Source organism: Calonectris borealis, chromosome 3 (genome assembly GCF_964195595.1).
Source record: "Calonectris borealis chromosome 3, bCalBor7.hap1.2, whole genome shotgun sequence".
NCBI classification, from domain to species: Eukaryota; Metazoa; Chordata; class Aves; order Procellariiformes; family Procellariidae; genus Calonectris; species Calonectris borealis.
This window is the reverse complement of record NC_134314.1, coordinates 114,434,249-114,458,723: the sequence shown is the minus strand read 5'-3', so window position 1 is coordinate 114,458,723 and position 24,475 is coordinate 114,434,249. Positions and strand designations below refer to the sequence as shown.

At 60.0% G+C, this 24,475-nt stretch overlaps 3 protein-coding genes and 2 long non-coding RNA genes across 5 annotated transcripts; all 5 read left to right on the top strand.

The window, feature by feature from the left end:
* The first annotated feature begins 1,837 nt into the window (after positions 1-1,837).
* Positions 1,838-9,362, top strand: LOC142081248 (T-cell activation Rho GTPase-activating protein-like). Its single transcript, XM_075147938.1, has 13 exons — positions 1,838-1,887; positions 5,030-5,114; positions 5,218-5,271; positions 5,583-5,649; positions 6,259-6,434; positions 6,670-6,831; positions 6,916-7,025; positions 7,193-7,388; positions 7,616-7,733; positions 7,861-8,006; positions 8,585-8,676; positions 8,763-8,923; positions 9,276-9,362. Exons 1-12 carry the CDS (start codon positions 1,838-1,840, stop codon positions 8,884-8,886), a joined length of 1,380 nt encoding a protein of 459 aa, XP_075004039.1. The 3' UTR covers positions 8,887-8,923; positions 9,276-9,362.
* A 1,484-nt stretch (positions 9,363-10,846) lies between these two features.
* Positions 10,847-15,312, top strand: LOC142081247 (T-cell activation Rho GTPase-activating protein-like). The gene is made up of 6 exons (XM_075147937.1): positions 10,847-10,915; positions 12,790-12,843; positions 14,232-14,393; positions 14,478-14,587; positions 14,755-14,950; positions 15,178-15,312. The coding sequence occupies exons 1-6, from the start codon at positions 10,847-10,849 to the stop codon at positions 15,310-15,312; spliced, it is 726 nt and encodes a 241-aa protein (XP_075004038.1).
* A 165-nt stretch (positions 15,313-15,477) lies between these two features.
* LOC142081449 (uncharacterized) lies at positions 15,478-16,915 on the top strand. Its single transcript, XR_012673327.1, has 3 exons — positions 15,478-15,568; positions 16,138-16,476; positions 16,829-16,915. It is a non-coding gene; the product is annotated as an uncharacterized LOC142081449 (long non-coding RNA).
* Positions 16,916-21,031: 4,116 nt separating this feature from the next.
* Positions 21,032-22,873, top strand: LOC142081246 (T-cell activation Rho GTPase-activating protein-like). The gene is made up of 6 exons (XM_075147935.1): positions 21,032-21,037; positions 21,506-21,556; positions 21,793-21,954; positions 22,039-22,148; positions 22,316-22,511; positions 22,739-22,873. Exons 1-6 carry the CDS (start codon positions 21,032-21,034, stop codon positions 22,871-22,873), a joined length of 660 nt encoding a protein of 219 aa, XP_075004036.1.
* A 305-nt stretch (positions 22,874-23,178) lies between these two features.
* Positions 23,179-24,100, top strand: LOC142081450 (uncharacterized). The gene is made up of 3 exons (XR_012673328.1): positions 23,179-23,300; positions 23,758-23,849; positions 23,936-24,100. It is a non-coding gene; the product is annotated as an uncharacterized LOC142081450 (long non-coding RNA).
* The last annotated feature ends 375 nt before the right edge of the window (positions 24,101-24,475 follow it).

Sequence of the window (24,475 nt, the reverse complement as noted above, 5' to 3'; positions counted from 1 at the left end):
TTGCCGGGGTTTGAGTGGCTGCAGTGTTTGTCGCACTGGTTGGAGTAACTGCAGTGACTGTTGGCGGAGTTTGAGTAGCTGCAGTGCCTGTTGCGGGGGTTGGAGTAACTGCAGTGACTGTTGCTGGGGTCTGAGTAGCCATAGTGGTTGTTGTGGGGGTTGAAGTAGCCACGGTGCCTGTCGCAGGGGTTTGAGCAGCCACAGTGGTTGTCGTGCGGATTGAAGTAGCTACAGTGCCTGTCGTGGGGGTTTGAGTAGTCACTGTATCTGTTGCTGGGGTTGATCTCTGGACAGTATTCCTGAATAGTTGTTTAACTCTGAACAAGGCCTGAACCACATTCAGGAGACATAGCAATATGATCATGCTTGTTTGAACATGCCAAGGATATTCAAAATTCTCAGGGAATATTGTGGACGTCTTCATGAAGAGGATAGAAGAAAAAGGAGTTTCTGAAGATATGGAAGGGAAGGTGAACAAGTGGGAGAAAGTGTCCCATCCTGTCTCCCCCCTAAATTCATCCTCTGAGGTGAAGACGTAAGAAGTGTAATTATTAATAGTTTCCAAAAGATAGCTCCCGAAGAACAGGAATGATGGCAGTGCTGAGTACAGGCTCGTGACCAATAATTTTATCATAACATAAAGCCAGGTCACACAGTATAGCAAAACAATGACCTTAATCCATTTCCCAGAGATGACCAACCCCACATAAAAACTGATAATCAGCAGTATAGGCAGCCAGTAAGGTGCTACAGACCAAACTGCAAGAACAGATCCAAAAACTCTGAGAGCAAATAAATCAACATTGTGAACATCGAGTACTAAACTGATATCATGAATGCTTATAACAAATTTGTTTTAACCCGTTCGGGTCAGATGTGTCGTTATCTCAACCCTTCGTGCCCCACGTTGGGCGCCAAAAAGGACTGTCGTGGTTTAACCTGGCAGGCAGCCAAATACCACGCAGCCGCTCACTCACTCCCCCCACCCCCAGCGGGACGGGGAGAGAATCGGAAGGGTAACAGTGAGAAAAACTCGTGGGTTGAGATAAAGACAGTTTAATAGAACAGGGGAAAAAAGAGAAAATAATAATGATAATGATAAAATATACAAAATGAGTGATGCACAACGCAATTGCTCACCACCCGCGCTGACCGATAACCAAGTAGCGATCGGTACTTCCTGGATCACGCCTACCCTTCATATACTGAGCATGATGTCACATGGTATGGAATACCCCATTAGCCAGCTGGGCTGGCTGTCCTGATTATGTTCCCTCCCATCTTGTGTACCTAGCTCAGTAGGCACGGGAGCTGTCCTTGGACTAGGAGGGCACTTAGCAACAACTGAAAACATCAGTGTGTTATCAACATTCTCCTCGTACTAAATCCAAAACACAACACTAGGAAGAAATTTAACCCTATCCCAGCCGAAACCAGGACAAGTGTAAAATAGCCAAAAGATCCTTTTGGAAATGTCTCTGATTTCCTGCGTTTTTCCTGAGCTCTCTTAGCCGCTTCTATTTCAATCAAGGCATTGCTCAGTGTCAACAGTTAAACCAGACACACGACGCCAAAAGCTGACTGGATCCTTTTTTTGCCATCAGGAGGGCCTTGCGCACAAACTTGTCCCTGGCTGTGCTGGCCGCTCGGTGGGTGAAGGTCACAGGTAACAGGGCAGGATTCCTTTCTGGTGCTCCTCCAGCCGTGTACGCCGAGGGAAAAGCCTTAACGCCCAAGAGCGATAAAGCCTTAACCCCCAAGTGCGCTGCTCCATGGACATGAGTACTCCTGCCTAAGCTCACCACCCATTTCATCTCCATGTGGCTCTCGGCAGGAGATGAACGGCTCTTCAGTGCTGGTGGTTCCTCCCCTCTTTCAGGAAATACGGCAAGTTTTCTTCCTTGTTGGACCTGCCTTAATTCCAATGTCTTGGGGATTGAAAGCTGGCACCGCATATGTGCCCACTGTGACTTTCTATGCTGCTGGGCCTGTGGGGATGGTTGGGGCACAAAGGATGAAACCTGAATTACCAACTGAAATACAGCTATCGCTAGCCTGGGTGCAAGTGGAGCCAGGAGCTGGTCCTGAAAACCATCAGCCGGGGACACGGAAAGCTTTTAGCAACTGTGGCTCTTCTGGAATAGACTGTGCCATGTGCATCCATGTCTCTTAACAACACTTCCTTACAGCTGAAAAGAGGTTTGAGATCTTGCTCATGGCTAAAGGAGGGTGGTGGCCCGGGACGGTGGCTGGGGCGTGGGGCTTGCATTGCCTATGCCCAGCTATGCCCACAGGCTGACAGAGGAAAGGCTTTCCCTGGGGAAGAGGCACCAGCCAGCGGTTGAGATGGAGGAAAACTTCACCACTACTTTTGCTTGTAGGTGGAAAGTTCTGGATCAGAGAGGAATTCCACATCTCCCCGAGCATAGCACAGGTAAATGGCTGTACAGCAAGTTTTTTTTCTTTGTTTAATTTTTTCCTGGAAGAGTCTTATGTTGGTACCGAGTAGAGGCAGAATGTCAGACAAAGTGGCTCACTGAAAGGGAACGATATAGGGAAAATTACTTGGCTTAAAAGCCCGATTGCTCTAGAAGTGGAATCCTTTTTCTCTAGAGCTTTTTTTTTGGAAGGAGGTGGGGGGAGGGGCATGGATGATTTATCTTCAGAGCTCCTAAAACATGCATTGTAGCAGTCAAGATACAATATGCCTTTCTCATGTACCTTTTCTTTTTTGAACATGGTGAATTCAATCTGCTGATCAATAGCCCACTGAGTTCAACAGGCACCTTTCATTGTTATCGTTTGCCTCAAGAGCTAGATGCAACCTCCTGTCACTGGTGTTAGCACAATTAATGCAGATAATCTGCTATCTACTGTGTAATAACCTAGGCTACCTACTACCTAACGACCTATGGGAGAGTACAACCCGATCCGATGTTACACATAACATCAGCACTAGGAAGAGATGTGAGGTTCAAATGAAAAATGAGGCAGTTTGACACCTTTTAATAGCTTGCAGGAATAAAAAGGGGAAGCACGGTACGTATAATACAAAGAAAAATAATAGGGACTTTGCCCCTAAATTTCTGAACCTTCTGTGACAAGTTCTGTCATATCAAAGCGCACGTCTGCAACGCCCTGCGCTGCACTCTGCGGGTCCTGTTCACACCCAGTGGCCTGGATGATGGGGCAGAGCGCACCCTCAGAGAGCTTGCAGCTGGCACACGACTGGGAGGAGAGGCTCATGCGCCGGAGGGTCCTGCTGCCAACCAGAGGGACCTTGACAGGATGGAGGAAGGGGCTGACAGGAATCTCATGCAGTTCAACAAGGGGAAGAGCAAAGTCCTGCACCTGGGGAGGAACAAGCCCTTGCACGGGTATATGCTGGGGGACACCCAGCTGGAAAGCAGCTGTGCAGACACATGGGGTCATGGTGGACCCCAAGTTGACCAATTTAGAGCAAGCAAAGAGCCCTTGGGGCAAAGAAGGCTAACTGCATCCTGGGCTGCAGTAGGCAAAGCATTGGCAGCAGGTGGAGGGAGGTGGTCCTTGCCCTCTGCTGTGTCCTGCTGTGGTTTCCCCAGTGCAAGACAGACACGGCCACCCTGGAGAGAACCCCCAGGCCAGGGCCCCCCCAGGGCCCCTCCCACTTTCCGTTGGCCTCGGAATCTCGGTCCGTTGGAGCCAACAGCCACCAGAGACAGCAGGACGGAGCTGTGCTGGCACGCAGCAGCGCTGGGAGGAGGCAGGCTCTGGCCCAACAGCGCTGCCGCGGCACCGGCACCAGCACCCCGCTTCCCAGCCTCGCTGTCCACGCCTGGGCAGCCTCCTTGCTGCACGGCGAGGGTCCTCCTCTCCCGGGCAGGATGGGCCAGGCCAACTGCTGCTGCGGATCCAGGTGGGCTCCCCCCATGGCTCGGGGACACGCGGGCACCCGCGGGCCCCCAGCAGCGGCCTTTCTCATGCCCGCCGCTCTCTGCTTTGCAGGGAGGCTCTCACCGATGCCGAGACGGTGCTGAGCGCGGACGTGCGGCTGACCCGGGGCCGCAAGAGGAGCGAGAGGCGCCTTCTCCTCCTCCAGGAGGAACTGGTGGTCGCCAAGTTGCAGTAAGACCCCCAGAGCCCAGCTGCCTTTCCCCCAGCCCTGGCCCTGGCACCAGGGCAGGGACACCCTGGCACCTTGCTGCTGGGTGCACCAATGTCCATCCCAATGGCAGGTGGGGGACAGGGCTCTGCCCACGGGCACCCCAAGGAGGCCACCTCCAGCTCACTGCCTGCCTCTCCTCTGCAGACGTGGCACCACCCTGCGCCCACAGCTCCGCCTGCCCCTGGACCAGCTGTGGGTGCTGAGTGGTGGGAAGGAGGCAGCAGGGCAGGAAGAAGAGGAGGAGGCGGAAGGCAGCCATGAGGACAGCACCTCCATCATCCTCGCCTGGCCCACCGGCTCCTGTGTTGCCACTTTTGCGTGAGTCGTGGTGCCGCGTCCCATGGCAGGGCACGAGAGGTTCCCAGCCATGCCCAGGCCATCTTGGGAATGGTCTCTGCCCCCTGTGCAGAGCCTGGGCAGGCAGCGGGCAGCACGCATGCAGGGAGGGATGGGGGGGCATTTCCACGTCCTGCATCCCCTGTCACCTTTTGGTGCCCAGAAGGGAAGGGCAAAAGCAGCGGCTCTGGCAGGACAGAGGGAGCCAGGCCTTGGGCAGCGCCTCCGTCCTGCCCCACGGGGCTTCGTCCTGCCCTTGTGTCCTTCCCCACGGGGCAGGGCTGTGTGGGCGCCCGCCTCTGCCCACGGGCTGGGGGGCAGAAGCGCCTGACACTGGTTCTCCTCTCTTTCTACAGCTCCCGGGCGCTGAAGGAGCTGTGGCTGGGCACACTGCTGGGGTAAGCTGGGGGGATGCTCCAGGCACAGCCGGACAGGGGAGAGGTGCCCCCGTGGCTACAGGCAGCTCTCGGGCAGAGCTGTCTGACAAGAGAGAAGAGGCAGCTTGGGGCTCACGCAGCTCTCTCTCTGTCCCTTCCCGGTGCACAGGACACCAGAAGGAGCAAAGAGAGCCAAGGGGACCCGTCTGCCATCCATCAAACTCCTGGAGAAGGAGCTGAGCTGCCGCCATGCCGTGAGTTTCTCTCTGCTCTGGGCTCTGTCCTCGAGCACTGCTCCTCCAGCCCAGCATCAGAGCATCGCTGCTCACCTTCTGCCACTCCTTCTCTCTTGCCCAGTGGAGGACATTCAGCGCCAGGAGCCTGCGGAGGCTGATGGAGGGCCAGGCAGAGGTGAGAATGGCTGCCTTTCAGCCTCCTCTGCCTGTGCCGGGCTGTGCGGCGACTGGGGTGAGCTTGTGCAGGAGGGAGGGAGGGAGGTCCCATGGTGCCACTCGGGGAGCGGAGAGGGTTGGGGAGCCACCAGGAACGCCGGCACGTCCTCACTGGCGGTGCTGGGAGGAAACCTGCTGCGCGGGGCAGAGAGCCTGGGAGGGCAGAGGGTCCCAGCTCTGCCACGCTCAGGCTGCTGGTGCCGGGCGGCAGCTCGCCGGTGGCCCTTTCTGCTGCAGGGCTGCTCTCTAAGCGCAGCCTGGTTCTTGCAGGGTGATCCCACGCAAGGGCCTCCGACGGCCCCATCTGCCAACAGAGTGGGACTTTGCCACTCGGCAGGTGAGTTTTGGTGAGAAAGGCAGGGAGGGCCTTCTGTTCTCCTGAACTGGCACGTCTGCAGAAGTGAGGATGCTGCTGCTGCTGCCCTTCGCCCAGAGGCAGTTGGTGCCCATCACGCTGCAGCAGGAGAGAGCTGAGCCCTGGGGACCCTTCGCTAGTGCCCAGCGCTCGAGGTCCCCAGAGCCCGGCGGATGGGTCCCCGCTCCTCGGCCGGAGCCGGCAGGAGCTGTGCTCACTTGTCCCTTGAGTGTCGCCATGCAGGTGGGGCACCCCAAGGGAGGACGTCACCTGGAGGAGCAAGGACACCCGCTGGGCAGCAGCCGCTGGACGTGGTTCTGCGGGGACACGCAGGCTCTGCTGCTGCCCACAGCTTGGAGGAGGGCAGGGCGAGGCCTGGGACAGGCTGTCCCGGTGGCACGCCGACTCTCGGGAGCCTCCCACCCGGAGCCGCGGCTCCGGCTGCTGCCTCCCTGCCCGTCCTGCCGCACCGCTCAGCACCGCGCTGCAGGCAGGGCAGGGCAGGGCAGGGCAGGGCAGGGCAGGGCAGGCTCCGGGAGCGCTGGCCTGGCGGTTTCCATTGAGGGGCTCTTGCTCTCTTTTCCTTTGCAGCAGCAGGGAGCGGCAGCAGCAGGAGGAGGGGGCTGCCCTGGCCCTTTGCTCTGCGGCGGAGCCCGGCCGCTGCCCAGGCGCCAGGGCAGGCGGGCTCCGGCTGCAGCAGGGCGCTCTTTGGCCAGCCCCTGGCAGCCCTCTGCGGGGAGGACGGCACGCTGCCCCAGCCCATCCAGGTAAGGCAGCCTGGACAGGGGGCCCCAGCCCTCCCTCCGGCTGCTCCGGAGAGGCGGTGGGTGTCCCCAGGAGCTCCAGGGATGGGCGACTGCGCTCTTCACCCCCAGAACACGCTTCTGCTCCCAGCCCCTTTGCGGGGGAAAGGAGCTGGTTCTTGGGCAGAGCTTTGGCCCCGGCCACCGCTGTCAGAAGGCAGCTCTTCAGCCAAGCAACTGTCTCCTGTGTCTCCTTCAGGTGGTCCTGGATATCCTGCATCAGCAAGGACCATCAACGGAGGGGATATTCCGCCTAGCTGCCAGCGGGACGGCGTTTCGGGAGCTGCGGGAGGCCCTGGACAGCGGCGCAGACGTCGACCTGGGTAGCCAGCCTGTGCTGCTGCTGGCCGTCATCTTGAAGGTGAGCGCTTCTGACCTGCAGCTGGAAGAGCCCCTGGCTGGCCTGGACTCTTCAAAGGCTCACCGCGAGCCCTTGGCATTGCAGGACTTCCTGCGAAGCATCCCTGCCAAGCTCCTCGTGACAGACCTCTACGAGGACTGGATGGCGGCGATGCAGAAGAGCGTCAAGGAGGAGAAGGTGGAAGAGCTGAAAGCGTAAGTGTGGCCAGCAGCCTGCCTGTTGAGCAGGAGCCCTGACCGCTGGCTGAGAGCACCTGCAAAGCTGCGCAACACAGCCGCTGGCTCCCACCTGCCTTGGGCAAGCTTCGGGGACGGCTGTGGGCAGCAGCTGCTCTATTACCGTTGCGTTCCTGTTCCCTCAGGGTGGCCGAGAAGTTGCCTGCAGCCAACCTCCTCCTCCTCAAGCGCCTGCTGTCCCTCCTCCAGCACATCGGCCACAACGCCTCCACCAGCAGGATGAGCTGCAGCAACCTGGCCATCTGCCTGGGGCCAAACCTGCTGAGCCCAGCCAGCGAGGACCTGCTCCCGCTGGAGGCCATGCTGGAGGTGACTCAGAAGGTACGCTCTATTGAGCAGCCGGCTGCAGCCTTCCCGAACCATCAGAGCTCGGCTGGTCAGAGGTCCCTGGCTGCCTCCTCTCTTGAGCAAATGCCGGTGGGGCGGCTGCCTGGCAGAGCAGCCCCACAGCCACAGCCTTCTGCGCAGAGGCAAGGGTCAGGAGTGGGAGAGGCTGCTTGACACGTTTTCCGCCCCCTGTGCTGAAACCAAGGATGTGATGTGTGCAGGTGAAGGTGCTGGTGGAGTTTCTGATTGAAAACCATTGTGAAGTCTTTGGGGAGGAGACAACTGGCCTTTCCAGTCCCTCAGCTGAGGCGTCACCAGCGCCCATGGACAGATCCACAGGTATGAGGAGGGACTGAGGCTCATCACAGCCTCAGCAGAATGCTGGCGTAGGGCTTTGGGTGCGTTTTGGTTTAGCTGTTGTCCTCTTGCAAGAAATCACTTTGCTGCCCATGCTTTTGCTTTCCAGAACTGCCTTTAGAAGAGCAATGGGGCCCCGCAGGCGACGCAGACATGGAGCACCAGGCAAAAGCCTTCCTGGACACACCAGCCTCTCTGCTTGTCCTCCAGAAAGCAGCAGGGGCAGACACGGTGGCGGGATCGGAAACGGCAGAGGTATGGCAGCTCCACAAACGCCGGGACAACGTGTCTCGTGTAGGAGGGTAGTTGCTGAGGAGTCCAAGTAGCTGCTGTGCCTCTTCCTGGCGTTCGAGCTCTTGTGGCTTTGTGTGGGGTTTTTTATCCTGCAGAATGATACGTGGTAAGTAAAACCGGAAAGGTGGTTTCTCGCATGTTAGGCACCTGCTTAATGAAAGGAAAGACCTACAAAACACCTAGAGAAAGGGAGATTTCAAAAGCAAAGCCTCCCAGCGCAGAAGGTGCTATTGCACCAAAGGGATATCCACCGAGCTCTGTCTGGGGAGGGCAGAAGAAACCCCGCAGAACGAAGCGGGCAAGCCTTTTCTTGCGCGGAGGGGGACCGCAGGCTCCCTGCTGAATGGCCCCCCCAAATTAACTGAGGGTCACACAGCCGTGTGAACATGGTGTTCCAAAGTGAGGCCCTTGGAAGAAAGGGCTCACGCAAAGCAGCCAAAGGGTCTTCTCTGGAGAGCTAAGGTAGCAATTTGCCAAACAGTCGCTTACTACTCCAGGGCGTCCCTTGCCAGCTGCTAACGCCAACATTTCTGTTCTAGGCACCCGTTGCTTTGCCTCCAAGCACCCCACAGACCACGGCAGACTCCCTGGGAAGCGCAGAAGAACTAAAGGGCCTTTCAGAGGAGAGAAGGTAAAACGAGTCAGCTTTGGTGAAATCAAGAACTGATGCCAGTTGCTCCTGGCTTTCCCTATCTAATCACATTGTGGGATGGAAAGGTTTGCAGGCTCCCGCCGGGACAACGAAAACCAAGGAAAAAGAAAGAGACAAGAGGTCTGGGCAGACGAGCGGGAATGCCAACGAGCAAAGAAAAGAAGGAAGACAGAAAAAGACGGGGACTGAAGGAAAGCAGGAAGGTGCAGAAGGTCAGGAAGGCCAGGTGTGTACCAGGCTCTGCTGCCCATCTTTCCCAGCTCACAGCAAGGGACAGCGAGGGATGGTGCTGCGTGGGGTTTGGGAAGAACTCCATGGCAGCTCCCCGGGGGCTCCCCATCAAGCCCTGCTGCGTGGCACAGGGGCACCGGGCATCTCTGCACAGGCACAGGGCTCTGAGGGCATTACCCGTGGGGATAAGGCACCAAAGCCAGCCCATAGCCAATGCCAGCAACAGCTCTCTCTTCTGGGCCATAAAGAATTCCTCGTAAACGCTCTTCCCCAAAGAAAAGGGAACAAAATCCTGCCTCTTCCTGCCTCTAGGGATTTATCAGAGCTTTCTGACTCTGTCGTTGCAGGGGCTGATTTGTTTTCACCAGCTGAACCGCTGTGACTCCTGGGCCCCCACAGCTGATGTGCACAATAAAATGGTCTTTTCTCTCTTCTGACTGTGTCTGCCGAACGATATTGTGGAGTGGGGAGCTGTTGCTTTGTGATGAATGCTCGGGGAGGAGTTTGGGATCGTCCCTTGTGCCAGCATCCTTTCCAGCGGGCATCAGGCCTGAGTTGGGATGCTTTAGGAGTGAAAGCGAAGCACAGAGTCCTACAGGAGGGTGGAGTTTGGGAGGGACCTGTGGAGGTCATCTGCTCCAACCCACCTGCTCCAGCAGGCTCACCTAGAGCAGGTTGCCTGGGACCGTGTCCTGGTGAGATTTGGGTATCTCCTAGAAGCAGCGCCACGAGCTCAGAGCGAGGGCAGGACGTAGGCAGGGCACGGTGTCCAGGAAGGGCTGAAGGTCCTTCTGCAGCCACCGTCACCTGCAGCTTCCTGCCCCCTGCAGCCACCCTCCCTGCACACTGATTGTCGGGCAGTTTCTGCAGACCCCCCGCTAACTCATGGCAATGGTAGAGATTAACGTCCACTTGCTGGGCGGTATAAATGCGTCAGCTCACCCAAAAAGCTTTTGAAGCAGCTCCAGCAGCAGCCGGACTGCTGAGGCTTTTGTGCAAACCGGTGTGGTACAGGGGACGCCCGCACCTTGACGGAGGAGGAAGGATGAGCACTCTCACCGTCAGGAGGGAACTCTTTTGCTCACAGCTTGTTGTGGTTTAACCCTGGCTGGCGGCTGAGCACCACACAGCTGCTCGCTCACTCCTCACTCCCCCGCAGGGAGATGGGAGGGAGAATTGGAAGGGTAAAAGGGAAAATACCTCATGGGTTCAGGTAAAGGCAGTTTTAGAATTAAAAAAAATTGTCAGAAAATAAAACCCAACCAAAAGGAAGGAGAGAGGAAAGTAAAGCCCAAGAAAAACAAGTGATGCAAAGGAAAGCAATGGCTCCCCACCAACCGACCGATGCCCAGCCAGTCCCTGAGCAAGGGCAGCCCCCGCCAACCTCCACCCCCCACTTTTATTGCTCAGCACGGCGTCATATGCTGTGCGATCCCTTTGGGCAGTCGGCGTCAGATGTCCCCGCCGTGTCCCCTCCCAGCCTGCTCGCTGGCGGGGCAGTCTGAGGAGCAGAAAAGCCCTTGGCGCTCTGCAAGCGCTGCTCAGCAATAACTAACACACCCCTGGGTTATCAAGGCTGTTTTCGGCACCGATGCAGAACATAGCCCCGTACAAGCTTCTAGGAAGAAATTTCACGATTACGCTCATCATACGGTCCCATTTCAGGACTTCTTTTGCTCCGTCTTAAAACTCGCCTGGCCTTCACTACTGCTGCCATGGCAGCACTTCAGGCTGCTCTAGCTTCTGCCAATCCTCCTGGGGCATGACGGTCCTAGCAAGACCAGCCTTCAGACATCCCTGGCCCTGGAGACCTGGAGGAAAGGCTGGAGCAAAGAAGAGGTACCCTTAGTGCAAGAGGATCCACTTAGACCCTCAGGTGGCAGAGGAGGAGATTAGAGAACACTTAAGCCAAGTAGAGATGCTCAAGTCCCTGATGGGCCCCCATGGGCTGCACCCTCGAGTGCTGACGGAGCCGGCAGATGGGCTTGTGAGGCCACTCCAAAAGGGAGATGTGCCTGAGGACTGCAAGAAAGCAAACACCACACGGGCTGATGAGCAGTGCAGTGGATGGAAGACTGGCTGAGCGGCCATGCCCAGAGGGTGGTGCCCAGTGGCACCAAGTCTAGTTGGAGGCCAGGAACTAGCGGTGAAGCCCAAGGCAAGGGGCATTGGCAGCAGGTGGAGGGAGGTGGTCCTTGCCCTCTGCTGTGTCCTGCTGTGGTTTCCCCAGTGCAAGACAGACACGGCCATACTGGAGAGAACCCCCAGGCCAGGGCCCCCCCAGGGCCCCTCCCACTTTCCGTTGGCCTCGGAATCTCGGTCCGTTGGAGCCAACAGCCACCAGAGACAGCAGGACGGAGCTGTGCTGGCACGCAGCAGCGCTGGGAGGAGGCAGGCTCTGGCCCAACAGCGCTGCCGCGGCACCGGCACCAGCACCCCGCTTCCCAGCCTCGCTGTCCACGCCTGGGCAGCCTCCTTGCTGCACGGCGAGGGTCCTCCTCTCCCGGGCAGGATGGGCCAGGCCAACTGCTGCTGCGGCTCCAGGTGGGCTCCCCCCATGGCTCGGGGACACGCGGGCCCCCGCGGGCCCCCAGCAGCGGCCTTTCTCATGCCCGCCACTCTCTGCTTTGCAGGGAGACTCTCACCGATGCCGAGACGGTGCTGAGCGCGGACGTGCGGCTGACCCGGGGCCGCAAGAGGAGCGAGAGGCGCCTTCTCCTCCTCCAGGAGGAACTGGTGGTCACCAAGTTGCAGTAAGACCCCCAGAGCCCAGCTGCCTTCCCCCAGCCCTGGCCCTGGCACCAGGGCGGGGACACCCTGGCACCTTGCTGCTGGGTGCACCAATGTCCATCCCAATGGCAGGTGGGGGACAGGGCTCTGCCCATGGGCACCCCAGGGAGGCCACCTCCAGCTCACTGCCTGCCTCTCCTCTGCAGACGTGGCACCACCCTGCGCCCACAGCTCCGCCTGCCCCTGAACCAGCTGTGGGTGCTCAGCGGTGGGAAGGAGGCAGCAGGGCAGGAAGAAGAGGAGGAGGCGGAAGGCAGCCATGAGGACAGCACCTCCATCATCCTCGCCTGGCCCACCGGCTCCTGTGTTGCCACTTTTGCGTGAGTCGTGGTGCTGCGTCCCATGGCAGGGCACGAGAGGTTCCCAGCCATGCCCAGGCCATCTTGGGAATGGTCTCTGCCCCCTGTGCAGAGCCTGGGCAGGCAGCGGGCAGCACGCATGCAGGGAGGGATGGGGGGGCATTTCCACGTCCTGCATCCCCTGTCACCTCTTTTTCCCCAGAAGGGAAGGGCAAAAGCAGCGGCTCTGGCAGGACAGAGGGAGCCAGGCCTTGGGCAGCGCCTCCGTCCTGCCCCACGGGGCTTCGTCCTGCCCCTGTGTCCTTCCCCACGGGGCAGGGCTGTGTGGGCGCCCGCCTCTGCCCACGGGCTGGGGGGCAGCGGGATCTGACGCGTTTCTTCTTTCTTTCTGCAGCTCCCAGGCGCTCAAGGAGCTGTGGCTGGGCACGCTGCTGGGGTAAGCTGGGGGGATGCTCCAGGCACAGCCGGACAGGGGAGAGGTGCCCCCGTGGCTACAGGCAGCTCTCGGGCAGAGCTGTCTGACAAGAGGGAAGAGGCAGCTTGGGGCTCACGCAGCTCTCTCCCTGTCCCTTCCCGGTGCACAGGACACCAGAAGGAGCAAAGAGAGCCAAGGTGACCCGTCTGACATCCATCAAACTCCTGGAGAAGGAGCTGAGCCGCCGCCATGCCGTGAGTTTCTCTCTGCTCTGGGCTATGTCCTCGAGCACTTGTCCTGCAGCCCAGCATCAGAGCATCGCTGCTCACCTTCTGCCACTCCTTCTCTCTTGCCCAGTGGAGGACATTCAGCGCCAGGAGCCTGCGGAGGCTGATGGAGGGCCAGGCAGAGGTGAGAATGGCTGCCTTTCAGCCTCCTCTGGCTGTGCCGGGCTGTGCGGCGACTGGGGTGAGCTTGTGCAGGAGGGAGGGAGGGAGGTCCCATGGTGCCACTCGGGGAGCGGAGAGGGTTGGGGAGCTACCAGGAACGCCGGCACGTCCTCACTGGCGGTGCTGGGAGGAAACCTGCTGCGCGGGGCAGAGAGCCTGGGAGGGCAGAGGGTCCCAGCTCTGCCGCGCTCAGGCTGCTGGTGCCGGGCGGCAGCTCGCCGGTGGCCCTTTCTGCTGCAGGGCTGCTCTCGAAGCGCAGCCTGGTTCTTGCAGGGTGATCCCACGCAAGGGCCTCCGACGGCCCCATCTGCCAACAGAGTGGGACTTTGCCGCTCGGCAGGTGAGTTTTGGTGAGAAAGGCAGGGAGGGCCTTCTGTTCTCCTGAACTGGCACGTCTGCAGAAGTGAGGATGCTGCTGCTGCTGCCCTTCGCCCAGAGGCAGTTGGTGCCCATCACGCTGCAGCAGGAGAGAGCTGAGCCCTGGGGACCCTTCGATAGTGCCCAGCGCTCGAGGTCCCCAGAGCCCGGCGGATGGGTCCCCGCTCCTCGGCCGGAGCCGACGGGAGCTGTGCTCACTTGTCCCTTGAGTGTCGCCATGCAGGTGTGGCACCCCAAGGGAGGACGTCACCTGGAGGAGCAAGGACACCCGCTGGGCAGCAGCCGCTGGACGTGGTTCTGCGGGGACACGCAGGCTCTGCTGCTGCCCACAGCTTGGAGGAGGGCAGGGCGAGGCCTGGGACACGCTGTCCCGGTGGCACGCCGACTCTCGGGAGCCTCCCACCTGGAGCCGCGGCTCCGGCTGCTGCCTCCCTGCCCGTCCTGCCGCACCGCTCAGCACCGCGCTGCAGGCAGGGCAGGGCAGGGCAGGGCAGGGCAGGCTCCGGGAGCGCTGGCCTGGCCGTCTCCATTGACGGGCTCTTGCTCTGTTTTCCTTTGCAGCAGCAGGGAGCGGCAGCAGCAGGAGGAGGGGGCTGCCCTGGCCCTTTGCTCTGCGGCGGAGCCCGGCCGCTGCCCAGGCGCCAGGGCAGGCGGGCTCCGGCTGCAGCAGGGCGCTCTTTGGCCAGCCCCTGGCAGCCCTCTGCGGGGAGGACGGCACGCTGCCCCAGACCATCCAGGTAAGCCAGCCTGGACAGGGGGCCCCAGCCCTCCCTCCGGCTGCTCCGGAGAGGCGGTGGGTGTCCCCAGGAGCTCCAGGGATGGGCGACTGCGCTCTTCACCCCCAGAACACGCTTCTGCTCCCAGCCCCTTTGCGGGGGAAAGGAGCTGGTTCTTGGGTAGAGCTTTGGCCCCGGCCACCGCTGTCAGAAGGCAGCTCTTCAGCCAAGCAACTGTCTCCTGTGTCTCCTTCAGGTGGTCCTGGATATCCTGCATCAGCAAGGACCATCAACGGAGGGGATATTCCGCCTAGCTGCCAGCGGGACGGCGTTTCGGGAGCTGCGGGAGGCCCTGGACAGCGGCGCAGACGTCGACCTGGGTAGCCAGCCTGTGCTGCTGCTGGCCGTCATCTTGAAGGTGAGCGCTTCTGACCTGCAGCTGGAAGAGCCCCTGGCTGGCCTGGACTCTTCAAAGGCTCACCGCGAGCCCTTGGCATTGCAGGACTTCCTGCGAAGCATCCCTGCCAAGCTCCTCGTGACAGACCTCTACGAGGACTGGATGGCGGCGATGCAGAAGAGCGTCAAGGAGGAGAAGGTGGAAGAGCTGAAAGCGTAAGTGTGGCCAGCAGCCTGCCTGTTGAGCAGGAGCCCTGGCCGCTGGCTGAGAGCACCTGCAAAGCTGCGCAACACAGCCGCTGGCTCCCACCTGCCTTGGGCAAGCTTCGGGGACGGCTGTGGGCAACAGCTGCTCTATTACCGTTGCGTTCCTGTTCCCTCAGGGTGGCCGAGAAGTTGCCTGCAGCCAACCTCCTCCTCCTCAAGCGCCTGCTGTCCCTCCTCCAGCACATCGGCCACAACGCCTCCACCAGCAGGATGAGCTGCAGCAACCTGGCCATCTGCCTGGGGCCAAACCTGCTGAGCCCAGCCAGCGAGGACCTGCTCCCGCTGGAGGCCATGCTGGAGGTGACTCAGAAGGTACGCTCTATTGAGCAGCCGGCTGCAGCCTTCCCGAACCATCAGAGCTCGGCTGGTCAGAGGTCCCTGGCTGCCTCCTCTCTTGAGCAAATGCCGGTGGGGCGGCTGCCTGGCAGAGCAGCCCCACAGCCACAGCCTTCTGCGCAGAGGCAAGGGTCAGGAGTGGGAGAGGCTGCTTGACACGTTTTCCGCCCCCTGTGCTGAAACCAAGGATGTGATGTGTGCAGGTGAAGGTGCTGGTGGAGTTTCTGATTGAAAACCATTGTGAAGTCTTTGGGGAGGAGACAACTGGCCTTTCCAGTCCCTCAGCTGAGGTGTCACCAGCGCCCATGGACAGATCCACAGGTATGAGGAGGGACTGAGGCTCATCACAGCCTCAGCAGAATGCTGGCGTAGGGCTTTGGGTGCGTTTTGGTTTAGCTGTTGTCCTCTTGCAAGAAATCACTTTGCTGCCCATGCTTTTGCTTTCCAGAACTGCCTTTAGAAGAGCAACGGGGCCCTGCAGGAGACGCAAACATGGAGCACCAGGCAAAAGCCTTCCTGGACACACCAGCCTCTCTGCTTGTCCTCCAGAAAGCAGCAGGGGCAGACACGGTGGCGGGATCGGAAACGGCAGAGGTATGGCAGCTCCACAAACGCCGGGACAATGTGTCTCGTGTAGGAGGGTAGTTGCTGAGGAGTCCAAGTAGCTGCTGTGCCTCTTCCTGGCGCTCGAGCTCTGGTGGCTTTGTGTGGGGTTTTTTATCCTGCAGAATGATACGTGGTAAGTAAAACCAGAAAGGTGGTTTCCCGAATGTGCTTAATGAAAGGAAAGACCTACAAAACACCTAGAGAAAGGGAGATTTCAAAAGCAAAGCCTCCCACCGCAGAAGGTGCTATTGCACCAAAGGGATATCCACCGAGCTCTGTCTGGGGAGGGCAGAAGAAACCCCGCAGAACGAAGCGGGCAAGCCTTTTCTTGCGCGGAGGGGGACCGCAGGCTCCCTGCTGAATGGCCCCCCCAAATTAACTGAGGGTCACACAGCCGTGTGAACATGGTGTTCCAAAGTGAGGCCCTTGGAAGAAAGGGCTCACGCAAAGCAGCCAAAGGGTCTTCTCTGGAGAGCTAAGGTAGCAATTTGCCAAACAGTCGCTTACTACTCCAGGGCGTCCCTTGCCAGCTGCTAACGCCAACATTTCTGTTCTAGGCACCCGTTGCTTTGCCTCCAAGCACCCCACAGACCACGGCAGACTCCCTGGGAAGCGCAGAAGAACTAAAGGGCCTTTCAGAGGAGAGAAGGTAAAACGAGTCAGCTTTGGTGAAATCAAGAACTGATGCCAGTTGCTCCTGGCTTTCCCTATCTAATCACATTGTGGGATGGAAAGGTTTGCAGGCTCCCGCCAGGACAACGAAAACCAAGGAAAAAGAAAGAGACAAGAGGTCTGGGCAGACGAGCGGGAATGCCAACGAGCAAAGAAAAGAAGGAAGACAGAAAAAGACGGGGACTGAAGGAAAGCAGGAAGGTGCAGAAGGTCAGGAAGGCCAGGTGTGTACCAGGCTCTACTGCCCATCTTTCCCAGCTCGCAGCAAGGGACAGCGGGGGATGGTGCTGCGTGGGGTTTGGGAAGAACTCCATGGCAGCTCCCCGGGGGCTCCCCATCGAGCCCTGCTGCGTGGCACAGGGGCACCGGGCATCTCTGCACAGGCACAGGGCTCTAAGGGCATTACCCGTGGGGATAAGGCACCAAAGCCAGCCCATAGCCAATGCCAGCAACAGCTCTCTCTTCTGGGCCATAAAGAATTCCTCGTAAACGCTCTTCCCCAAAGAAAAGGGAACAAAATCCTGCCTCTTCCTGCCTCTAGGGATTTATCAGAGCTTTCTGACTCTGTCGTTGCAGGGGCTGATTTGTTTTCACCAGCTGAACCGCTGTGACTCCTGGGCCCCCACAGCTGATGTGCACAATAAAATGGTCTTTTCTCTCTTCTGACTGTGTCTGCCGAACCATATTGTGGAGTGGGGAGCTGTTGCTTTGTGATGAATGCTCGGGGAGGAGTTTGGGATCGTCCCTTGTGCCAGCATCCTTTCCAGCGGGCATCAGGCCTGAGTTGGGATGCTTTAGGAGTGAAAGCGAAGCACAGAGTCCCACAGGAGGGTGGAGTTTGGGAGGGACCTGTGGAGGTCATCTGCTCCAACCCACCTGCTCCAGCAGGCTCACCTGGAGCAGGTTGCCTGGGACCGTGTCCTGGTGAGATTTGGGTATCTCCTAGAAGCAGCGCCACGAGCTCAGAGCGAGGGCAGGACGTAGGCAGGGCACGGTGGCCAGGAAGGGCTGAAGGTCCTTCTGCAGCCACCGTCACCTGCAGCTTCCTGCCCCCTGCAGCCACCCTCCTTGCACACTGATTGTCGGGCAGTTTCTGCAGACCCCCCGCTAACTCATGGCAATGGTAGAGATTAACGTCCACTTGCTGGGCGGTATAGATGCGTCAGCTCACCCAAAAAGCTTTTGAAGCAGCTCCAGCAGCAGCCGGACTGCTGAGGCTTTTGTGCAAACCGGTGTGGTACAGGGGACGCCCGCACCTTGACGGAGGAGGAAGGATGAGCACTCTCACCGTCAGGAGGGAACTCTTTTGCTCACAGCTTGTTGTGGTTTAACCCTGGCTGGCGGCTGAGCACCACACAGCTGCTCGCTCACTCCTCACTCCCCCGCAGGGAGATGGGAGGGAGAATCGGAAGGGTAAAAGGGAAAATACCTCATGGGTTCAGGTAAAGGCAGTTTTAGAATTAAAAAAAATTGTCAGAAAATAAAACCCAACCAAAAGGAAGGAGAGAGGAAAGTAAAGCCCAAGAAAAACAAGTGAGGCAAAGGAAAGCAATGGCTCCCCACCAACCGACCGATGCCCAGCCAGTCCCTGAGCAAGGGCAGCCCCCGCCAACCTCCACCCCCCACTTTTATTGCTCAGCACGGCGTCATATGCTGTGCGATCCCTTTGGGCAGTCGGCGTCAGATGTCCCCGCCGTGTCCCCTCCCAGCCTGCTCGCTGGCGGGGCAGTCTGAGGAGCAGAAAAGCCCTTGGCGCTCTGCAAGCGCTGCTCAGCAATAACTAACACACCCCTGGGTTATCAAGGCTGTTTTCGGCACCGATGCAGAACATAGCCCCGTACAAGCTTCTAGGAAGAAATTTCACGATTACGCTCATCATACGGTCCCATTTCAGGACTTCTTTTGCTCCGTCTTAAAACTCGCCTGGCCTTCACTACTGCTGCCATGGCAGCACTTTTGGCTGCTCTAGCTTCTGCCAATCCTCCTGGGGCATGACGGTCCTAGCAAGACCAGCCTTCAGACATCCCTGGCCCTGGAGACCTGGAGGAAAGGCTGGAGCAAAGAAGAGGTACCCTTAGTGCAAGAGGATCCGCTTAGACCCTCAGGTGGCAGAGGAGGAGATTAGAGAACACTTAAGCCAAGTAGAGATGCTCAAGTCCCTGATGGGCCCCCATGGGCTGCACCCTCGAGTGCTGAGGGAGCTGGCAGATGGGCTTGTGAGGCCACTCCAAAAGGGAGCTGTGCCTGAGGACTGCAAGAAAGCAAACACCACACGGGCTGATGAGCACTGCAGTGGATGGAAGACTGGCTGAGCGGCCGGGCCCAGAGGGTGGTGCCCAGTGGCACCAAGTCTAGTTGGAGGCCAGGAACTAGCGGTGAAGCCCAAGGCAAGGGGCATTGGCAGCAGGTGGAGGGAGGTGGTCCTTGCCCTCTGCTGTGTCCTGCTGTGGTTTCCCCAGTGCAAGACAGACACGGCCATACTGGAGAGAACCCCCAGGCCAGGGCCCCCCCAGGGCCCCTCCCACTTTCCGTTGGCCTCGGAATCTCGGTCCGTTGGAGCCAACAGCCACCAGAGACAGCAGGACGGAGCTGTGCTGGCACGCAGCAGCGCTGGGAGGAGGCAGGCTCTGGCCCAACAGCGCTGCCGCGGCACCGGCACCAGCACCCCGCTTCCCAGCCTCGCTGTCCACGCCTGGGCAGCCTCCTTGCTGCACGGCGAGGGTCCTCCTCTCCCGGGCAGGATGGGCCAGGCCAACTGCTGCTGCGGATCCAGGTGGGCTCCCCCCATGGCTCGGGGACACGCGGGCACCCGCGGGCCCCCAGCAGCGGCCTTTCTCATGCCCGCCGCTCTCTGCTTTGCAGGGAGGCTCTCACCGATGCCGAGACGGTGCTGAGCGCGGACGTGCGGCTGACCCGGGGCCGCAAGAGGAGCGAGAGGCGCCTTCTCCTCCTCCAGGAGGAACTGGTGGTCGCCAAGTTGCAGTAAGACCCCCAGAGCCCAGCTGCCTTTCCCCCAGCCCTGGCCCTGGCACCAGGGCAGGGACACCCTGGCACCTTGCTGCTGGGTGCACCAATGTCCATCCCAACGGCAGGTGGGGGACAGGGCTCTGCCCACGGGCACCCCAGGGAGGCCACCTCCAGCTCACTGCCTGCCTCTCCTCTGCAGACGTGGCACCACCCTGCGCCCACAGCTCCGCCTGCCCCTGGACCAGCTGTGGGTGCTGAGTGGTGGGAAGGAGGCAGCAGGGCAGGAAGAAGAGGAGGAGGCGGAAGGCAGCCATGAGGACAGCACCTCCATCATCCTCGCCTGGCCCACCGGCTCCTGTGTTGCCACTTTTGCGTGAGTCGTGGTGCCGCGTCCCATGGCAGGGCACGAGAGGTTCCCAGCCATGCCCAGGCCATGCTGTGAATGGTCTCTGCCCCCTGTGCAGAGCCTGCGCACGGAGCGGGCAGCACGCATGCAGGGAGGGATGGGGGGGCATTTCCATGTCCTGTATCCCCTGTCACCTTTTGCTGCCCAGAAGGGAAGGGCAAAAGCAGCGGCTCTGGCAGGACAGAGGGAGCCAGGCCTTGGGCAGTGCCTCCGTCCTGCCCCACGGGGCTTCGTCCTGCCCCTGTGTCCTTCCCCACGGGGCAGGGCTGTGTGGGCGCCCGCCTCTGCCCACGGGGTGGGGGGCAGAAGCGCCTGACGCTGGTTCTCCTCTCTTTCTGCAGCTCCCGGGCGCTGAAGGAGCTGTGGCTGGGCACACTGCTGGGGTAAGCTGGGGGGATGCTCCAGGCACAGCCGGACAGGGGAGAGGTGCCCCCGTGGCTACAGGCAGCTCTCGGGCAGAGCTGTCTGACAAGAGGGAAGAGGCAGCTTGGGGCTCACGCAGCTCTCTCCCTGTCCCTTCCCGGTGCACAGGACACCAGAAGGAGCAAAGAGAGCCAAGGTGACCCGTCTGCCATCCATCAAACTCCTGGAGAAGGAGCTGAGCCGCCGCCATGCCGTGAGTTTCTCTCTGCTCTGGGCTCTGTCCTCGAGCACTTTTCCTGCAGCCCAGCATCAGAGCATCGCTGCTCACCTTCTGCCACTCCTTCTCTCTTGCCCAGTGGAGGACATTCAGCGCCAGGAGCCTGTGGAGGCTGATGGAGGGCCAGGCAGAGGTGAGAATGGCTGCCTTTCAGCCTCCTCTGCCTGTGCCGGGCTGTGCGGCGACTGGGGTGAGCTTGTGCAGGAGGGAGGGAGGGAGGTCCCATGGTGCCACTCGGGGAGCGGAGAAGGTTGGGGAGCCACCAGGAACATCGGCACGTCCTCACTGGTGGTGCTGGGAGGAAACCTGCTGCGCGGGGCAGAGAGCCTGGGAGGGCAGAGGGTCCCAGCTCTGCCGCGCTCAGGCTGCTGCTGCCGGGCGGCAGCTCGCCGGTGGCCCTTTCTGCTGCAGGGCTGCTCTCGAAGCGCAGCCTGGTTCTTGCAGGGTGATCCCACGCAAGGGCCTCCGACGGCCCCATCTGGCAACGGAGTGGGACTTTGCCGCTCGGCAGGTGAGTTTTGGTGAGAAAGGCAGGGAGGGCCTTCTGTTCTCCTGAACTGGCACGTCTGCAGAAGTGAGGATGCTGCTGCTGCTGCCCTTCGCCCAGAGGCAGTTGGTGCCCATCACGCTGCAGCAGGAGAGAGCTGAGCCCTGGGGACCCTTTGATAGTGCCCAGCGCTCGAGGTCCCCAGAGCCCGGCGGATGGGTCCCCGCTCCTCGGCCGGAGCCGACGGGAGCTGTGCTCACTTGTCCCTTGAGTGTCGCCATGCAGGTGTGGCACCCCAAGGGAGGATGTCACCTGGAGGAGCAAGGACACCCGCTGGGCAGCAGCCGCTGGACGTGGTTCTGCGGGGACACGCAGGCTCTGCTGCTGCCCACAGCTTGGAGGAGGGCAGGGCGAGGCCTGGGACAGGCTGTCCCGGTGGCACGCCGACTCTCGGGAGCCTCCCACCCGGAGCCACAGCTCCGGCTGCTGCCTCCCTGCCCGTCCTGCCGCACCGCTCAGCACCGCGCTGCAGGCAGGGCAGGGCAGGGCAGGGCAGGGCAGGGCAGGCTCCGGGAGCGCTGGCCTGGCGGTTTCCATTGAGGGGCTCTTGCTCTCTTTTCCTTTGCAGCAGCAGGGAGCGGCAGCAGCAGGAGGAGGGGGCTGCCCTGGCCCTTTGCTCTGCGGCGGAGCCCGGACGCTGCCCAGGCGCCAGGGCAGGCGGGCTCCGGCTGCAGCAGGGCGCTCTTTGGCCAGCCCCTGGCAGCCCTCTGCGGGGAGGACGGCACGCTGCCCCAGCCCATCCAGGTAAGGCAGCCTGGACAGGGGGGCCCCAGCCCTCCCTCCGGCTGCTCCGGAGAGGCGGTGGGTGTCCCCAGGAGCTCCAGGGATGGGCGACTGCGCTCTTCACCCCCAGAACACGCTTCTGCTCCCAGCCCCTTTGCGGGGGAAAGGAGCTGGTTCTTGGGCAGAGCTTTGGCCCCGGCCACCGCTGTCAGAAGGCAGCTCTTCAGCCAAGCAACTGTCTCCTGTGTCTCCTTCAGGTGGTCCTGGATATCCTGCATCAGCAAGGACCATCAACGGAGGGGATATTCCGCCTAGCTGCCAGCGGGACGGCGTTTCGGGAGCTGCGGGAGGCCCTGGACAGCGGCGCAGACGTCGACCTGGGTAGCCAGCCTGTGCTGCTGCTGGCCGTCATCTTGAAGGTGAGCGCTTCTGACCTGCAGCTGGAAGAGCCCCTGGCTGGCCTGGACTCTTCAAAGGCTCACCGCGAGCCCTTGGCATTGCAGGACTTCCTGCGAAGCATCCCTGCCAAGCTCCTCGTGACAGACCTCTACGAGGACTGGATGGCGGCGATGCAGAAGAGCGTCAAGGAGGAGAAGGTGGAAGAGCTGAAAGCGTAAGTGTGGCCAGCAGCCTGCCTGTTGAGCAGGAGCCCTGGCCGCTGGCTGAGAGCACCTGCAAAGCTGCGCAACACAGCCGCTGGCTCCCACCTGCCTTGGGCAAGCTTCGGGGACGGCTGTGGGCAACAGCTGCTCTATTACCGTTGCGTTCCTGTTCCCTCAGGGTGGCCGAGAAGTTGCCTGCAGCCAACCTCCTCCTCCTCAAGCGCCTGCTGTCCCTCCTCCAGCACATCGGCCACAACGCCTCCACCAGCAGGATGAGCTGCAGCAACCTGGCCATCTGCCTGGGGCCAAACCTGCTGAGCCCAGCCAGCGAGGACCTGCTCCCGCTGGAGGCCATGCTGGAGGTGACTCAGAAGGTACGCTCTATTGAGCAGCCGGCTGCAGCCTTCCCGAACCATCAGAGCTCGGCTGGTCAGAGGTCCCTGGCTGCCTCCTCTCTTGAGCAAATGCCGGTGGGGCGGCTGCCTGGCAGAGCAGCCCCACAGCCACAGCCTTCTGCGCAGAGGCAAGGGTCAGGAGTGGGAGAGGCTGCTTGGTCTTGTTTCAGGCAGCTGGCTTGAGACTAACGGTTTGATGTGTGCAGGTGAAGGTGCTGGTGGAGTTCCTGATTGACAACTGCAGGGAAGTCTTTGGGGAGGAGGCAACTGGCCTTTCCAGTCTCCCAGCCGAGGAGTCGCCAGCGCCCATGGACAGATCCACAGGTATGAGGAGGGTCTGAGGGTTGTCACAGGCTGGGGCTTGGGACACCAGAAACCTCAGCCTCGTTTCTGGCGTGTCTGGTCATTCAGTGTTGTCCTCTCAGCCCCACTGGTCCCGTGACCTCTGTTTGGCTATTGCCTCTTGGGGCATGAACAGTTTGCCCTGCAAGATGAGCTGAAACCTGCAGACAGGGCATCGGAGGGCTGAAAACAGAAGTGGTGTAGGGCTCTGGGTGTGTTTTGCTTTTGCCATTTTATACTTCCAGGAAGTCACTTTGCTGCACGTGCTTTTGCTTTCCAGAACTGCGTTTGGAAGGGCAAAGTGCCTCTGCAGTCACAGCAGGCACCGAGCGTCAAGCAGAAGCCTTGCTGCCTGCACCCGCGTCTCTGCTCGGTGTCCTCAAAGAAGCTGGGGGAGATATGATGGTGGAGTCTGAACTGGGAGAGGTATGTCAGGTCCCCAAACACTGTGACAGCGTGTCTGGTATAAGAGGGGAGTTTCTGATGAGGTCAAGTCGCTGCTGTGCCTCTTCCTGGCAGGAGAGCTGGTGTGTGTCTGGGTTATTCCTCCACCCGCCGGGATGACACACAGTAAGGAAAACTGGCAAGGTTTTTTCTCAAATGCACTAGGCATGTGCTTAATCAAACCAAATGCCTACAAAATACCTACAAAAAGACAGAAGGGACTAGCTGTCAACCTTGAGAGGGGTTTTGCTCAGGCCCTACTTCATCAGAGCTTTGTCAAGTTTTTTTTTGGGGGGGCAGGGGGACTGTGTGAAATGTGGCTGATGCAAACCAGCCAAAGGGATCTCCTCTGCAGAGCTAAGGTAGCAATTTGGCAAAGAGTCGCCTACTGCTCGAGGTTGTCTCTTGCCACCTGCTAACTCTGACATTTCTGTTGTAGGCACCTCCAGCTTTGCCTCCAAGCACCCCCGAGAGCGTGGCAGACTCCCTGGGGCACCCAGAAGAACTAGTGAGCCTTTCAGAGGACAGAAGGTAAAATGAGCTGGCTTTGGTTAAAATCAGCACTGACTCCGGTGGGTCATGGCTTTACCTATCTAATCACGCTGTGGGATGGAAAGGTTTGCAGGCTCTCCCCGGGACAAGGAGAAAAAGAGAAACAGAAAGAGAAAACAAGCCTGGGGAGAGGAGAGTGAAAGCCACGCAGAAAAGAACAGGAGGAAGAGAGAAAATGTTTTTGGGGATGGACCCATGAGAAGATGCAGGAAGGTGCAGAAGGACAGGAAGGCCAGGTGTGTACCAGGCTCTGCTGCCCATCTTCCCCAACTCTCAACACTGCTCCAAGCCAGTCCAACTCGCTGGCAAGGGACGGCGAGGGATGGCGTTGCGCGGGGTTTGGGAAGGACTCCGTGGCAGCTCCCCGGGGGCTCCCCATCGAGCCCTGCTGCGTGGCACAGGGGCACTGGGCATCTCTGCACAGGCACAGGGCTCTGAGGGCATTACCCGTGGGGATAAGGTGCCAGAGCCAGCCCGTAGCCAATGCCAGCAACAGCTCTCTCTTCTGGGCCATAAAGAATTCCTCGTAAACGCTCTTCCCCAAAGAAAAGGGAACAAAATCCTGCCTCTTCCTGCCTCTAGGGATTTATCAGAGCTTTCTGACT

Bases quoted from the DNA above. Each gene is read 5' to 3' on its own strand.
- LOC142081248 (XM_075147938.1), top strand. From the start codon at position 1,838: ATGAACGGCTCTTCAGTGCTGGTGGTTCCTCCCCTCTTTCAGGAAATA. The intron at 7,389-7,615 runs GTACGCTCTATT...TGATGTGTGCAG, and splicing joins TGCTGGAGGTGACTCAGAAG to GTGAAGGTGCTGGTGGAGTT. The intron at 8,007-8,584 runs GTATGGCAGCTC...TTTCTGTTCTAG, and splicing joins CGGGATCGGAAACGGCAGAG to GCACCCGTTGCTTTGCCTCC.
- LOC142081246 (XM_075147935.1), top strand. The intron at 21,557-21,792 runs GTAAGGCAGCCT...TGTCTCCTTCAG, and splicing joins CGCTGCCCCAGCCCATCCAG to GTGGTCCTGGATATCCTGCA. The intron at 21,955-22,038 runs GTGAGCGCTTCT...TTGGCATTGCAG, and splicing joins TGCTGGCCGTCATCTTGAAG to GACTTCCTGCGAAGCATCCC.
- LOC142081247 (XM_075147937.1), top strand. From the start codon at position 10,847: ATGCTCAAGTCCCTGATGGGCCCCCATGGGCTGCACCCTCGAGTGCTG. The intron at 10,916-12,789 runs GTGAGGCCACTC...TCTCTTGCCCAG, and splicing joins CGGAGCCGGCAGATGGGCTT to TGGAGGACATTCAGCGCCAG. The intron at 12,844-14,231 runs GTGAGAATGGCT...TGTCTCCTTCAG, and splicing joins TGATGGAGGGCCAGGCAGAG to GTGGTCCTGGATATCCTGCA.